General features: G+C 38.8%; 1 protein-coding gene across 2 annotated transcripts; it reads left to right on the top strand.

The window, feature by feature from the left end:
* The first annotated feature begins 98 nt into the window (after positions 1-98).
* LOC101160412 (LIM homeobox transcription factor 1-alpha) lies at positions 99-14,985 on the top strand. Of its 2 annotated transcripts, none has more exons than XM_023957490.1 (9): positions 99-646; positions 1,952-2,040; positions 2,737-2,926; positions 11,881-12,113; positions 12,344-12,507; positions 12,648-12,725; positions 12,830-12,950; positions 13,067-13,222; positions 13,353-14,985. In XM_023957490.1, the coding sequence occupies exons 1-9, from the start codon at positions 603-605 to the stop codon at positions 13,532-13,534; spliced, it is 1,257 nt and encodes a 418-aa protein (XP_023813258.1). In that variant the 5' UTR covers positions 99-602; the 3' UTR covers positions 13,535-14,985. The 2 variants fall into 2 exon arrangements, with proteins under 2 accessions (XP_023813258.1, XP_023813259.1); XM_023957491.1 differs by having other exon boundaries at positions 102-646; positions 13,377-14,985.
* The last annotated feature ends 55 nt before the right edge of the window (positions 14,986-15,040 follow it).

Below are 15,040 nucleotides of genomic sequence, written 5' to 3'. Positions count from 1 at the left end.
TTGTTATAGCAGTGCTTTGCTTTTTAGACAACAGTCTCTTGGACTTCACCAAAAGCATTGACATCCTTGTGTCATTTCAGAGCGAAATGTGAAAGCCCACCCCTCTCCCCCTCATTATTTACAAAATGGATGCAAGTGATGTAATTTTCAATTTATACTCTTTCCCAGATTGAGGAAGTTTTGTGATTTGATGAGATATTAGGACGGTGATAGGTTTCTTTATTACATGGAGGAAAATCAATATTCACTGTGAGATCGGCTGCGCGCGTCTAAGTCTGTCTTGAACGCAAATGCAGGAAATCCTCCCCACTGGATTTATCAATAAGCTACATTATCGCTCATCTTCTCTCATCATCTTCAGCACCTTCTCCCTCCCTCCATGTCTGTCCATCTCCTCCCTCTGCCCCCTTTTTTGCGCTCAAAACAAGTCGGCGCGCACACACGGCTGTGGCAGAAAAAGAGAGACAATAGAGTGACTTTGGCTCATCATGGTCTTTGGATTTTTACTCTAGACGGCATGCGCGCCGCTCTGTGACGTACAGGTGGACAATCTGTAAACGCGTCTGTTCATTCCTGCGAGCTGAAAGTTTCCGCACGTTTTAATGTTGCCAACTGAGATTTCTGGAGGAGTGTGTTTCACCTCAAGGTAGGACTCCGCAGCTCACGCGCAGGTTGTCAGTGGAAGCAGCCGCGCGCCGCAAACCGCGCGCAAAGGCTTTTCCTTAAAGGATGTTTCTAATCTGGCTCCAGCTGTTGCTTATAGGGAATTGATTTGTGTCGTTTTATAAATGGCAGCAGGTCTTTAAAAGATTTGGGAGAAAAAACGGTGTGAAAATGAGATTGGAGTGACATTTAGTTAGGAAACTTTTTCCCATAAGCATTTTGCTTTGCAGACATTGGTGAAGGATATTTTGGTCCCTGAGAAAAAGACTGACGTGATGCAAGAATCAAACCTTTTAACAGATTGTACGTCAAAAATCTTTACCTTCTTTGAATAAATGTTATTATAAGCATCTTATTGTGCTTTTAAAATAACCTAAAAATCCCAATCCAAGCACATTTAACTTTTTAATGTATAAAAAAGTACTATTTTCTATATTTTTCCTATTTTTGTATTTTCCATTCAAATTCAATGTTCTCATTGTTTATAATTTGCCCATAACAAATTACAATGTCAGTATAACCATGCAGGAAACGTGCCAAATCAGATCATCTGTATTAACATAATAGAAGCTCAATTGATAGATGTGCTAGGATGAGTTAATTTATAGTTATTTTCCATCTCATGCATATAAATATAAATGAAATCAGTTCACAGTTTTAAATTCATGTCATTCATATTAACAATGCGTGAAATGTTCAGCTGTATTACAGCTAACAGATTTAGTGTAGAAAATTAAACAACAATAATGACAAACACATCCCCACACCTGCAGGAGAGTACAAATATTTTTCCTTCATTTGATTGAAACGTTGAAGAATTTATGTTTTATAGTCGTCTTTACAAAATAAAATGCTCGAAATTGGATTAATGCAATTTTAAAATCTATGTAATTCAAATGTCAAATTTGAGAAAATTATTTTCGTTTTTTCTTTAGTTTTTACTTTCAACCCATGTAATAAAATGCTGTATTTTGAAAACGAATTGTGCAATTTCTTTCAATTTAGTGCTAAAATTTAGTTGTTTTGTTGCTAAACTGTGTCTTCCTTTGAAATAATTATACAGTCTTTTCATTTATTTATTTTTTTGCTTTTTGCTTCACATGTTTTAGTTTTAAATATGTCGCCCCCATTAAATTGCGCATTAAAAAACGCACTGGTAGTGTGAGCGCACTGGCCTTCTACATTTTGTCTCACTTGTTCCTTTCTCAGGCCTAAATGCGCAGCAGTGCTTCCTCGGTTTTCATTCATAGGATTTCATTCCACATTTTTACAATGGTTTTTTTTTTAGCGATCACACTGAAGTAATGAGAGAAGGGATGAAAACAGAGGAGAGACAGCAGTCCTGTCTGCAACAGCCTCCATCCTCCACGCCTTTCGGTAAGTATGAGCGCTTACAGCACTCAAACGAGTTTACCTCCTGTTGTTAACACATTTGATCCGGATAGCAAAATATATATATATATATATACATATAAGAACGATAACCGAGCAAATTTACAATTTATTTCATATATTTAAATATTAAACTTGTATTGCAGCATCCATGAAAAAATACATATCAATTCCTGAAAATTTCTATTCCAATAAAATTTTTTCAGCGTGCGTAAGAATAAGAATTCTAGTCAAGAGCTAGAGAAAGCGTTCCAATTTGCAATTCAAAATGTGCTTTTCTTTAGGCTTTTATTGAAACCTTATCTGAATTTAACGCAGAGATCATATGAAGCATTTTTATAGCATACATTTAATCTAATTAACTCTTTCTTTTTATCTTTGCCATTTTTAATATTTTGTGGAAGGGAAAATGACATACTGCTTTACGCAACTGAAGAACTAAAAGTTGTGTCAAATCGGGGTTTTTCATATTTATTTTTATTGTATAAAAGTCATTTGGAACCAGGTGGAATAAATGCATGGCAGAAAACTCCTACATCGTTTTCCCAGCTTTTTACGCGACCTTGAAGCAGGGAATTTTCAGGAGTAAAGGTTCAGGTTCATGCCAAAAACCTCCCATGTAGGCTGACTTTTGTCTGCTCACTTTATCTCCGCGTCCGCGCGCTGCCTTGCTTTCACCAGGTCCAGATTACAGAGGAGGGGGAGAGGTGTGCGCGGGCTGCGAGTCTCCCATCTCGGACCGCTTCTTGCTGCGCGTGAACGAGCGCTCCTGGCACGAGACCTGCGTCAAGTGCGCCGTGTGTCTGAGCACACTCACCGGGACCTGCTACTGCAGAGACCGCCTGCTGTACTGCAAACTGGACTATGAAAAGTAAGAGAAGGAAAGATGGATTTCTGTGATGTGAACATGAAGGAAAAAATCTCACCCTGCAATTGCGCATTGATATTACACTGCAAAACAACAAAACCTCCCACTAAAGAAAAATGATCTCAGAACCTGTTGAACATTTCTAAGTAAACCAATTTTTTGATGATTATTGTGGAGAAAGGTTTTCTTTGTTTCTAAAGAAAGTCTTGCAGCCTCCAGTTTCCAAAAGAAAAAACTACTTTAAAGAGCCAAGACTCTGAAACAAACTATTTATGTTATTTAAATTAAAAAAAAAACTTTCACACTATTTCGCAGTCACACTATTATCTCACTGCGAACATGGTGACATAAAACAAGTCAAATCAAACAGGCATGTCATGAAATGCAAACTCCTTTTTTACAGAGAGGATCAAAATTAGGTTCTCCAACAATGAGGGTAAAAATGAAAGTTTCCTGATATTTGGTGTCTTCACAGTTTATTTTGTTTACCTAATATTTAGAATAAATAACAAATCTGTGTATATGTTTTTTTGAACGCTTAAGACCTTGCAGTCTTTGTTTCACTAATGCAGCGTACACCAGTCAGTGATTCTCTGCAAAGTAAAACAATAACAGAGCAAGCTGTTTCGTGCATCAGAAGAGGCTGTGGGTGTTTGATGATTCAGCTCATCTTTGCGGCCTTTGCATTTGTTTTTCCTTTGGTGCTTCAGTGCACGCTGTGGTCAGCTTGCAGGGGGAGCTTCTCAGATGGACAGCTTGAAGAGCAGCCCGCAGCTTGTTATCAATGTTTTGAACAGTGTCAGACGGCATCCAGCGTCAAGGGCTCCCCCACTGTACCTGACATCTGGATGAGAGATAGAGGGAGAAAAAGGAGCTAAAAGCCCCATTGTGTGATGTTCATCTGGAAAAATGAGTGGGGAAAGCGGAGGCAGAACCGCACTGATGAACGAACAACTGAATACATTTTGAGATTGGAATGAAAAGGGTTATTTGCTCTTCTTGTGCAATGACTGTAATTTCAGATCCAAATCAATAGACAGCAGCTCTTGCACTATGGTGTCGGTTTAGCTTTCTATACATTGCATATGCCGTGTTGCCTTGTTGTGTGAGTTGGTGCCAGACTTGGCACACAGGAATGGCTGTGACCTTCAGCGGATCAGCAACAATGTCTCTTTGTTTTCTCTGCAGTCTGTCCATCAGCGCCCTATACCCCCCCCCCCCCATCTATAGCAGGTGTGTGCATTGTAACAGATAAGCTGCTCCAAGAATTTGTAAGAATTTTTGAGGAATTCATGCAATCATTAGCACATGCTTATTTCTCTTTTAGGCTTTTTTTTTCCAGGGCTCGTTTACATGTTGGTTCCAACTCTTCCATAAACCAAGAGGGACTACTCACCTGATGTGTGTGATTTAGTCTACAGTGGATTTGAAACAAGAAAATTCTATTTAGATTTAGCAGGAACGTCAACAATATAAACATCTTACAATCTTTTAAACTCACAGAGGTCATCTTTTACTTTTCCATGACTCGTTTGAACAATCACTTAAAGAACAATTTCTTGAGCACTGACACCATGATTTTTATTACATTAAGCCCATTTATAATGTTTTTATTTTGTTTTCTTTTCCTTAAACAGATTTGGTTCAGTGAAAGTGCATTGTTTAAAATATTGGTTGATTTTCAATTCCTTTTGCTTATAAATTGTGTGGATTAACTTATAATTTGGTAAAAATATGAAAGTAAACCAAAAAAATTATAATATGATAGTTCATAATTCCTTTAAACAACTGCTCTTGCATGACAAAAGTCACATTATATTAATCCACAATATGTAAACATTATTAATCGTTTAAAAGAAAAGCATAATTGCATAAAATTCACTGCTTACCTGCAATGGATGGCTAATTAGTTCATATTTTTTATGTTCATACATAAATGTGCGCATATATCTACATATTCATGTATGTTTAGGTGTGTGTAAGAGTACACACGTGTTCAAATAGCTTGTCTCACTCTATGTTGTGAGTTTTTGCCAAGTGACCATGCAGTGATCTCTGTTCAATAATGCAGAGCACAGACAGAGGGAAGAGTGTTAGAGTCTAAAAAATTTGATTTTAAGCCCAGAAGTGGAGCCTCTGCTCTGTGAGAAACAGGTCACCAGGGTAGATATTCACTAAACCGTGGGCTTAATACCTCTCGTTGCAAGGTGGATGGCACACAACATCTAAGTTTACAAATGCTCTTGCCAAAAGGAGAAAGAGGGAGGTCCCACCCCAGAACCACAGTTGTAGACTCATCCTCCACCGTCTGGAGTTAGAAAGAACTTGCCTCTACATCTAAACCCTGTAAGTGCATGTTTCTACGACTAAAGATAGCAAAAATGTAACTTATAAACCTTCTTCACAATGCGCATACACCCCACCAACCATTTCTCTCCCTGTCTCTCGATCGCCCACCTCATTCATCACTGTCTGCTTTGTAATAACATTTCTCCAGACCAAACCTCATTTCCTTCTCGATGAGATTGATAGCAGCGATGACACCAAACAGTTTATCTCCTCGTTTATTCGTTGTTTTCTCTTAATCGCTCCACCACCCGCACCCTGCTTAGTACCTTTGTGTCTCACGAGGGACATGGGTGGAGGTAGGTGGGAGGTTGATTGGAGACGGTGCTAATTGCTGAATTCTCTAGCTGTCCTGCGATGACAGATCTGACACGGGGATGCTTTGAAATGCTATTACAATTATGCAATGACGTGTGTGATTGATCGCAAAGCCTTATGCGTGTCAGAATTTACCTTAACTCATCTACATGACACGTGTTTCTAAATGAGTAACAACGCATAAGTTTTTTGATCATTAAAAAAATTATAGTGTTCATTTTACCTGGTATGTGACAAGAGAAATACTTCAAAATGTTTTTAAGAAAACATTATTGAGAGTTGTAGTGACGATTTATACTAAAGGGTGCTCTTTGACATTTTCAGATAAGAAACTACAGTTTGACCTTCACAGGCTACTATCATTTATTCCTGTTCAACTCCAAGCTCACACGTTCATACACTCCACTAATCATGGCAGCAGCTCTATATATTTGGTATGTTTACGTGGTCGAGATGACCTGCTAACGTTTGGATCAATGACCAGCTGTTGTAGAAATTGGATTTAAGTGGCTCTTGAGGTTGTATGATTGTTGACGCAAGGCAGGATGGATTCATGTGTTCGTGCTGTTTATGCCAAACTTTGACCCTAATATCTGAATGTCACAGCTCAGTCAAAAGTCAGGAGTCATTAGACCAGTCAATGTTTTCCTAGTCATCTATTGTCTATGAACAGGTCAATGCAGCCTCAAGTGCTTTTCTTAGCTGTGTGCTCTTCTGGTTCTTCTTTTGAAGACCCACTCCGATAAAAATGGTGTTTTTGGTGTTTTAGCGTGTTGTTGTGGCATTTTTTACAGACAATTAAGCTTGAATTAAAATTTCTGAGGATTTCTTTATTCAAATTGATGTAAATCAAGCAGACGCAAAAATGATGTTTGAAAAAGAGCTTATTCGTTATATAGAAAATGCACTGGGTGGGCCAAAAGCTCCCTGTTCTTTTCCATTCTGCTGCATCCACATGCAGACAAATAGATCCATGTACGTCTTAATTTTTCTCGTCCGAGTTGGCATCTGGCTCAAAACACTACAGCTGGATAGGTCCGATATTGCTTCCCGTTTTTGTTGCACTGCTAATGTGAGGTTGGGTGTGTGAGGGGCTGTCAGCTAGTGAGAGAGCATAAATAGATAGCTCAGTTATAGGTGACAGGAAAGGTGGGTGGGTGCGCTCTCCGTCAACAGTCCCGTCCACCACTCAGAGCCAAATTTCTAATGAACGACTGCCACTCTGCAGAAACTACGTCCTAGAAAACAACAGTTTTTTTCAATTTTGGCTAAAAATGCCATAATCATGATTAAAAGGCCACTGTAACACTTTTAAAATAGATCAAAAGTTGTGGTGTGGTGTGCTTTCAGAGGTGACTTGTGGTAAACCTGGAATTTAACCAATGCCTATAAATTAGCACAAGAAAAGTAAAGGAATGTAAAATAAGAATACAAGTGACTGCTGTTGCCTCTCTGTCAGCTGGAATCTGGTTATTTTCTTACTTCTGACATCAACAAGGCATTTCCATCCAGAGAAAAGCCATTCCGAGGGCATTTTTTTCCGACTGTTCTCTGTAAACTGCATGATGTTTGCATGGGAAAATCTCAGCTGATCAACAGATCAGTAATCAGACCCGTTCATTTGGCGCCACCAGCAAAGCCACAGTCAAAGTAACCTAAATCACTTTTCCCTCCCATTCTAATGTTCTAACAGGTCCTCTTGACTACATCTACATGACAAAATGTAATGAGATGCTGTCGCCTAATTAACCGAATGGATGCTAGTCTGTGTGCAGACTCAAGAGTCCTTCTTTCAGAAACATTTATTTAATTGGTTTTACTTTTCTAGTTTGTTTTTAATTTGAGTTTTCAATTATTTTCATATTAAACAACAGATAATTGTGAATGAAGCACTTAGAAGTATGTTGGTGTGCCTTAAGATGGCTCTTTTTTGCATGCTGAGATGCCAGAGCTACTGTTTGCTTTTTAATCTCCATTCTGTGGATTTGCATTCAAAATCATACACTGAAGCGTACAATGCAAGCACCATCATACTGAAGAAGCTCACCTAAACTACAACTGCGGCTGCTTTGCTTAAACAGCTGGAAAGAAACTGAGGACACTGACTCAATAGAAAAGCTGAGGAAATCATTGGATCTGATAGTATGAGTCAAAGAGTGTCAGGAAGCAGTCTAAGTCATGAAGAATGGGTTCAGAATGGTGCAAGGGAGGAAAAAGGAGACAGATTTTTAGAAAAAGAACAGTAGGTCTGATTTTTATCTGGGTTTTATCAGTATGTGTTAGTTGGAGGTGGGGTAAAATTGCCACTGTTTTTGCATAATGTGAGATGAGACCCCATCATCTTTCCTCCCCCACAACAATTTTGTAACAGACAGCTAATAAATGTTTCATGGCAGAACAAGCTGCTCGCCTTGGCTTTATTAAATCTGAGATAATAAAAGCAGAGAGGGAGAAGAAGAAAAAAAGAGTCAGAATTGGGGGTCGAACCAGAGACGGAGAGATAGGGAGATCAGCGTAGACTTTTCTCAAACCAGCCGGCTGTATCTCCTGTTTCTGGGGCAACGGGCCCTGCTGTCCCCCGCCACCCCCCTCCCCACCACTTCCCGCTCCACCAAAGTCAGACAGGAAATGAGAAACGGGCAGACAGGATATTGCGTTCTGGTGGCCTGGGGATTAACTGTTTTATCTAGACTAACATACACCCACTCACTCCTGCTCACAAACACACATCTATATCCTGACACATAGCATTCATTCTTGGCACCGTCAGGTGTAAATCATACATTACATGTCGAGAGACACAAATCAAGACCACGAACATCACATAAGCTTATGGTTGCAACTTTGGCCAGTTGAATTATTTCAAGCATCAGCTCTGCTCTCGTGTAGAGCCGATTATTATTACCAGTTTAGCAACTTCCAAATAAAGTTGCAACATAGAACTGTATGTTATTTTGTTGTGGTCATATACAGAAATGTTTTCATGATGTAAGCTAAAATAATTTAGCTACTTCTTTCAATTATGGTAAAAACTTGTTATGCAAAAAGGCAAATGATGTCAAGGTTTAATGTGGAACCCAGATAAGAGCATCTGTCAGGTTTTCACTGATGTTTGCACCTTATCTGTGTCCACTAAGTGTATGTTTGCACTCAAATTAGCTATGGGATGTGGTAATTGTAAATATATACTGTGTCACACTGCGCTTGTGATGGTTTATATACAGACCAACATGTGTGTGCATACAGTACATGGATTATATATACAGATATATTTTATACATGTATGTGTACGTATGCACACGCGTGTGTGTATTTTCTGTATGAGTGAGTGGTGGCAGGGTAGCAAGTATCGTGGGGAATGCTGGGAGATTTTAATAACACAGAAGCAGTGCAGGGAGATTTAATAAAAGGAGATGATGTGATTACTGAACCTTGGCTCTGAGCCATCTTGCTTCACAGAGCAATATCCGCCAAAAGTGTGCACACACATTTAAACATAAGCACAAACACACACACACACATCTGAGAAGCACCAAACAGAATACAACTTAAAATATGAATGATGCTTATCATTTGTTCTCTTTTGCATGCATTTCCTGAATCTTTAGATTCACGTTAATTTTCAAGGAGCATCATTTATCACACGCTGTGGTCATAAATGTGGGGAATTTAAAAACGAGTGTCTCTACCATTTTAGATCACACATTGAGGGCATGAACTGCATTTTAAACTATTTAATGGGTAGCTTTAAGCTTTAAGGTAGTTATGGTCTACATTTTTTTGACAATCTATGGCACAATGTTCCTGAAGGAAGTGAAGCAGTTCGTATAACAACACTGTAATTGCTCTGAGACACATACATATTTATGGAATGATTGTATTCGGGTCCAGACAATGTCAAACTTGTCAAGGCTCAAAGGCAAAACAATGCCACATGACACAGCTTAGAGAGATGGCAATGATTCTATTACTCTGTGTGTCTGGGATTCTAAGGAAAACAAAAAGAAAAGACATAACTGTGGCAATTATATACATTGCAGCATCTCTACTTGCATTTTTTAATTTGATTCCTTAATCGGTGAGCTTGTGTTCTTGCATACTTTCTAACATCACCGAAATCCACTCCTTTAAATTGAACGAGTTGAATTATGTATGGTACATAGTCTTCTGTTGATCTGCATTTGCTTCTTTCTTCTTGTCAGCTGTGAATGAAAGTAGGATTTCCTGTTTATACAAATTAAACAAACAAGAACTTTTTTAAATTCAAGGTATTTTATCACCGACTAATGCACAGATGGTTGGTAATGTCTGCCCATTTCTAATTTTCAATTTTACCAGAAAACAACAAACAGTTGACACATAATAAAAAGACTGATTAAAACAGGTCCACTGCGTTTAATATATTTTTCTTTATCTTTACAGCCAGTATTTTAAATAAACACGTCATAAATACTACCCAATAAATGGGTGCTGGAAACTGCATGGGCAGATCATATCAATTTGAGAGAATAAATAGTCCACTTCAAATAAACGACGGCCATTTATCCTCCACATCCATAGTGATTTTTTGGAAACTGCACCCTGGTCAGGACCATGTGTGAATGATACTTCTATTAGAGGGATTAGACTGATCTACTTACAGACCCCCCTCTGTGGCAGTTGCCCCAAGTTGCCTTCATTTGCCATGTTGAGTAATTCCTACCGTGCTGTGTGCACCCTAATTAGGGATTGTGGGACTTAACCAGTAACATCATCAATCTTATGTCAAGCAGCCCTGACAAGTCAGTTCTGTTGAGTACTGGTAAGAGTCAACGGAAGTATTTAAGGTACTGAAGTAGGTGTACAGAGTTCATCACTGACATCTATAAGATTTACAGGATATCATAAATAACATTTTGGCTTAAACAAACCTTTCAATGCTGCATCACCTCTCTGCAATGCATTGTGGGGTTTCTGCAGGTTTGAAAACACAATGGCCTTTCACAATTTCAAGTATCAAGTTAGCGACACTGTCAATTGGGAAATTCTGTGCACGTTTGGCAGATGGATTGAGTAAGATTAGCTGTAGCAGCTGCGTTTGGGACAGAATCAAAGATTAGGAGCTCTTATGTGCAGACCTGGCTCCTTCTTTACACTCCAGATTTGGGCAGCAACACCTTCCTATCACTCAGTCAGGGAGCGTCAACACTTCGCTTCTCTTTTCCTCCTCCCCCACATTACCTCCCCATTCGTTCTCCCTCCCTTTTCGTAACTTACCAAGGTTTGTGTTTTGTTGTGTAGTTTCCGTATTCATGTACCATTATCAATTTTACACCTACAACCCCAGCTATCGGGGTATTATTTCCTTTGAATTGGATGTTTGATTTAACAGCTATTGCATGTTTGCAGATGTGTGACTTGACATTGTTAGTGATGCCTTGATTAATCACACACATAGATAGTAATACTCTTACGATGCGTGTGAAAATGTCTGTGTGCATGCTTTTGCATGTGCAGGTTTGTATGTGTGTGCAAGCACCTAAGTTTGAGCGAGTGATTTGTGTGCATAAGTGAGAGGAGAGAGATTAACCCCATGCTATCACCAATCCTTGGTTATGAGTTTACAGCGTCTGTCTGGCCATCTCACTGTTTAAACAACAATCTAATTAATCCTGTCTTTATTAGTTTCAGTGAACTGGGGAGGCGGGCTGGGAGGGCATGAGGGAGAATTGGGAATGCTGGCAGAAAATACTAAGGGAGGGGGAGGAAACCAAGTGTAAGAACATGGATTTGAGAGGAATTTAAAGGCAAAGACTTGGGCCAAGTGAATAGAGATAGAGATGAGAAGAAATTGCAAGGTCTAAGAGAAATTGAAGGATTTTTGTATCGCACAGGGAAAAAAATTATGGGACAAAGGGAGAAAAAAATAAAGATGTTAAAACTGTGGAAAGTACATGATAGAGAATTGTTGGCTTTTTTGCATTTTAGGATTTAAAATGCTCTGTTATAATAGGCTAACTACTGCCACCTACTGTTATATAGTGAAAAAAGAACAGAGCTGAAACAACCAGTGCCTCTTAACAATTGTTTACCTTGCTGCTCTGTGCATTGTGTCATGGCTTTTACAGCTTTTAATTAAGAAGCCACATTTGTCTCCAAATTAAATGGAGCCAAGGGTGAATGGTTCTGTGCTTTTACGCCCACCCCATCTGTAGTTAATTCACATTTTCTCTGCTTTTCTTTCCAGTCATTGTTTTTTGTTTCACTATAAACCTTTTTGTTTTTGTGTTTTTCCTACTTGTTTTTTTTCCCAGGCTCTTTGTGAGGAAATGCAGTGCCTGCCTGCAGGTGATCGGCCGATCAGAACTTATAATGCGTGTTCTAGGCCAGGTGTACCACTTGGGGTGCTTCAGCTGCTGCGAGTGTGAGCGCCGGCTGCAGAGAGGTGATGAGTTTGTGCTGAAAGAAGGCCAGCTGCTCTGCCGCATGGATTATGAAAAGGAGAGGGAAATGCTGGCTGCTATTAGCCCAACACCAACTGAATCAGGTGAAAATTCTAACTACAAAAACAGTAACGCAGGTCCAGGTGGTTTTCAGTCTCAGTCATTTTCCTCAGAATCATCAAGCAGCTTCTCTGGAAAATTGTGGTTTTCAATTTAATTTTCGAAGATTGTACTAATTCAAAACATCAGTTCATACATAATAAAAAAATCATTATTTACAAAAAAAAAAACCTGAATCTTATTTAATAGTTTTGTCATCTACTTTCTCACTCAGTGAAAAGTGAAGATGAGGATGGCGGAGGAGGCTCTGGCAGTGGAAAAGGTGGGGATGAAAGCAAGGAGCACAAGCGCTCAAAACGGCCACGCACCATCTTGACCACTCAGCAACGACGAGCTTTCAAGGCCTCCTTTGAAGTGTCAGCCAAGCCTTGTCGGAAAGTGGGTGAATCAACTTTTTATCAGTGAAAGTGACACAAAATATTTTTTTTTACCTTTTTCAAGCAAGCACCATTATTTTTGTTATTGTGTAAAGCTGTAACCAATGCCTGTATAATCAAAGAAAAACCTCTAATCTACAGGTCAGAGAGACACTGGCTGCTGAAACTGGGCTTACAGTCCGTGTTGTGCAGGTGTGGTTCCAAAATCAAAGAGCCAAGGTTTGTCTTAATAGGTTTTTTTTTTTTATCATGAGACATGCTTTCTTTTACCAATCACCTTGCAGAGAAAATCCATCCAAAATCCACTTGGTTTTGTGTCCTAGATGAAAAAGATAGCTCGCAGGCAGCAGCAGCAACAGCAGCAGCAGCAGGAGCAAGAGCAGCTGGGGGGGACCCGAAGAGGACCCAGCAGAGGGGGCCGCCAAAGCAATGATGACAGTGAGGGTGCGGAAAAAGGAATAAAGTTTCAAAAAGGAAAAAGGGAGAAAAAATAAAGCAATGTAGAACAACAAAACACAAGGATATAGTGGAACTGATAATATTGATTTCCACTTTTACAGATGGGTCTAGTACTCATGGCATGGATGGGATACTAGGATATCCATCTCTGCCAAGACAGCAACTACTTTCACTGGATCCCAACATCTATGCTGGAGAGCCATTTCGACATGGGCTCACACCTCCTCAGCTGAGTAGTGAGCAGCTCCACTCCTATGGTGAGGCAGGAATTTAAAGCTTGAAGTTTTCTTTGAATCAGAAATGTATATATAGTCTTCTATTGTCATTATAGTACATTCATATTTATTTCAATTAGTCATATTCTTGTTATTTAATGTTCCATTCCAGATTTCTTTTTTTTTCCTGCTACAGAATCTGAGACGGTCTTCCATGATTTGGATAGCGATGGAAGCCTTGGTCACCTTGGTGACTGTCTCTTAGCAACAGGGGAGGGCGGCCTACTCCCAGGGAGAGTGGGAAACCCCATTGATCGTCTCTACTCCATGCAGAACTCCTACTTTGCCTCTTGACCCTTATAAACTGTAACCCATTCCCCTTCTGGTCCACCGTTTAACTCAGAGATGCAGCTAATCGAATCTGTCAGTCAATCTGCCTGTGGGACCTTTCTCTAATATATGGGCAACATTCAAACACACCTCAGATTTTTTTTAAGTGGTAGTTTACATCATCCTAAATTGGACGTTCATATTGTAAAATATCCCCACTTTCCTTCCTTGGAAAAAAAAATCACATGCTGGAAATTCAGACACTGTAAATGTTTAAGACAACGGACCTCCATTTCTCCAGCTGTATTTAAGTCATATTCTGTGAAACATCTTTCAAGGCACTTTCCAACAGAAAAAGCCTTATCAGTGTAAATCAGAATTACAGATAAGTGAAGCTGTGAGTTAATTCACAAATCATTTAGCACTGATTTAGGAATCCTAGTGGGTCTTATGTGCAGCTAAGATTCTAAATTTTATTGGTAAATTTTACAACTATCTGCGCTTTGTCTGAATTATTTTATTAATGTGTGAATGATTGCAGCATATGCAATACTGCATATGGCTTAGATTACAACTTTGCTCTCAGGTTAGTGTGTATGTTTATGTAACCTGAGCCTAAACTCAGGATTTTGTGCTGGATAGAATGGCAGTTTAATTTTTCCTTGGATTTCAAGAAAAAGATTGCAAAGCATAAAATAACTATTATTTCAAACTACATCCTTAGATTATAATGATGCATGACAGCTATACTGTGGACCAAAAAAAAAAAAAACATTAGCTTTTAGGAAGGTAAATGATGCAACAGGGTAATTTAAAGAGCCTTATGTAGTAACAGGGTGACATAAATCAGGCTCGTTGTAGTTTTCCCTTTTCTTTTCATCCACTCAATTGCAACCAAAATATCTATTATTCTCTAAATTTAGGCTACTGGGTACATGGTGAATTATTCCAAATGTAAATGTGATAAGTGTGTTACAATTTATTGTTGTAATCACTTTCTGCAATGACTTCTTTAAAAAGAAATCATATTAGATGCTGTAGAGTAGATATTTTGTACCATCTGTGATAATCAGCAAATATTTAAACTGTCGCATGATGTTTACGTGCAACACAGTAGATCTGAAGCATCCAAAGTTGGAAAGCAATGGTTCCAGAAAGCATCATTTTAGTCTTATGTGGTGCAGGAAAAATAGGATTATGGTGATACTTGTTTAAATTAAATGCCAGTGATTGGCTACAGCCTGTAATATTTTATGGCATAATATTTGACTGACTCAGTGTTTTTACAGTGATAATATTGTAAATGTAACTTATTTGTGTGGTATTAGATGAGTTCTTATTTTACTTTATGTTCAGTGACAACAAGGTGATGTGCTTTAAATGTAATGTTGCTGTATCTTCAATACAATCTACAGTTTTATTGTTTACATACAGCCGCCTTATTTGTCCCAAACACAATAAATGAATAACACCCATGTGTAAAGAACCAATGAGATGCTTAAAAAAGAATATAATCTATTTCTCCTGAGT

This window comes from Oryzias latipes, chromosome 8, assembly GCF_002234675.1.
Source record: "Oryzias latipes chromosome 8, ASM223467v1".
NCBI classification, from domain to species: domain Eukaryota; kingdom Metazoa; phylum Chordata; class Actinopteri; order Beloniformes; family Adrianichthyidae; genus Oryzias; species Oryzias latipes.
This window is presented reverse-complemented; position numbering and strand designations above follow the sequence as displayed.

Bases quoted from the DNA above. Each gene is read 5' to 3' on its own strand.
- LOC101160412 (XM_023957490.1), top strand. From the start codon at position 603: ATGTTGCCAACTGAGATTTCTGGAGGAGTGTGTTTCACCTCAAG. The intron at 647-1,951 runs GTAGGACTCCGC...TTTTTTTTTTAG, and splicing joins GGAGTGTGTTTCACCTCAAG to CGATCACACTGAAGTAATGA. The intron at 12,114-12,343 runs GTGAAAATTCTA...TTTCTCACTCAG, and splicing joins CCCAACACCAACTGAATCAG to TGAAAAGTGAAGATGAGGAT.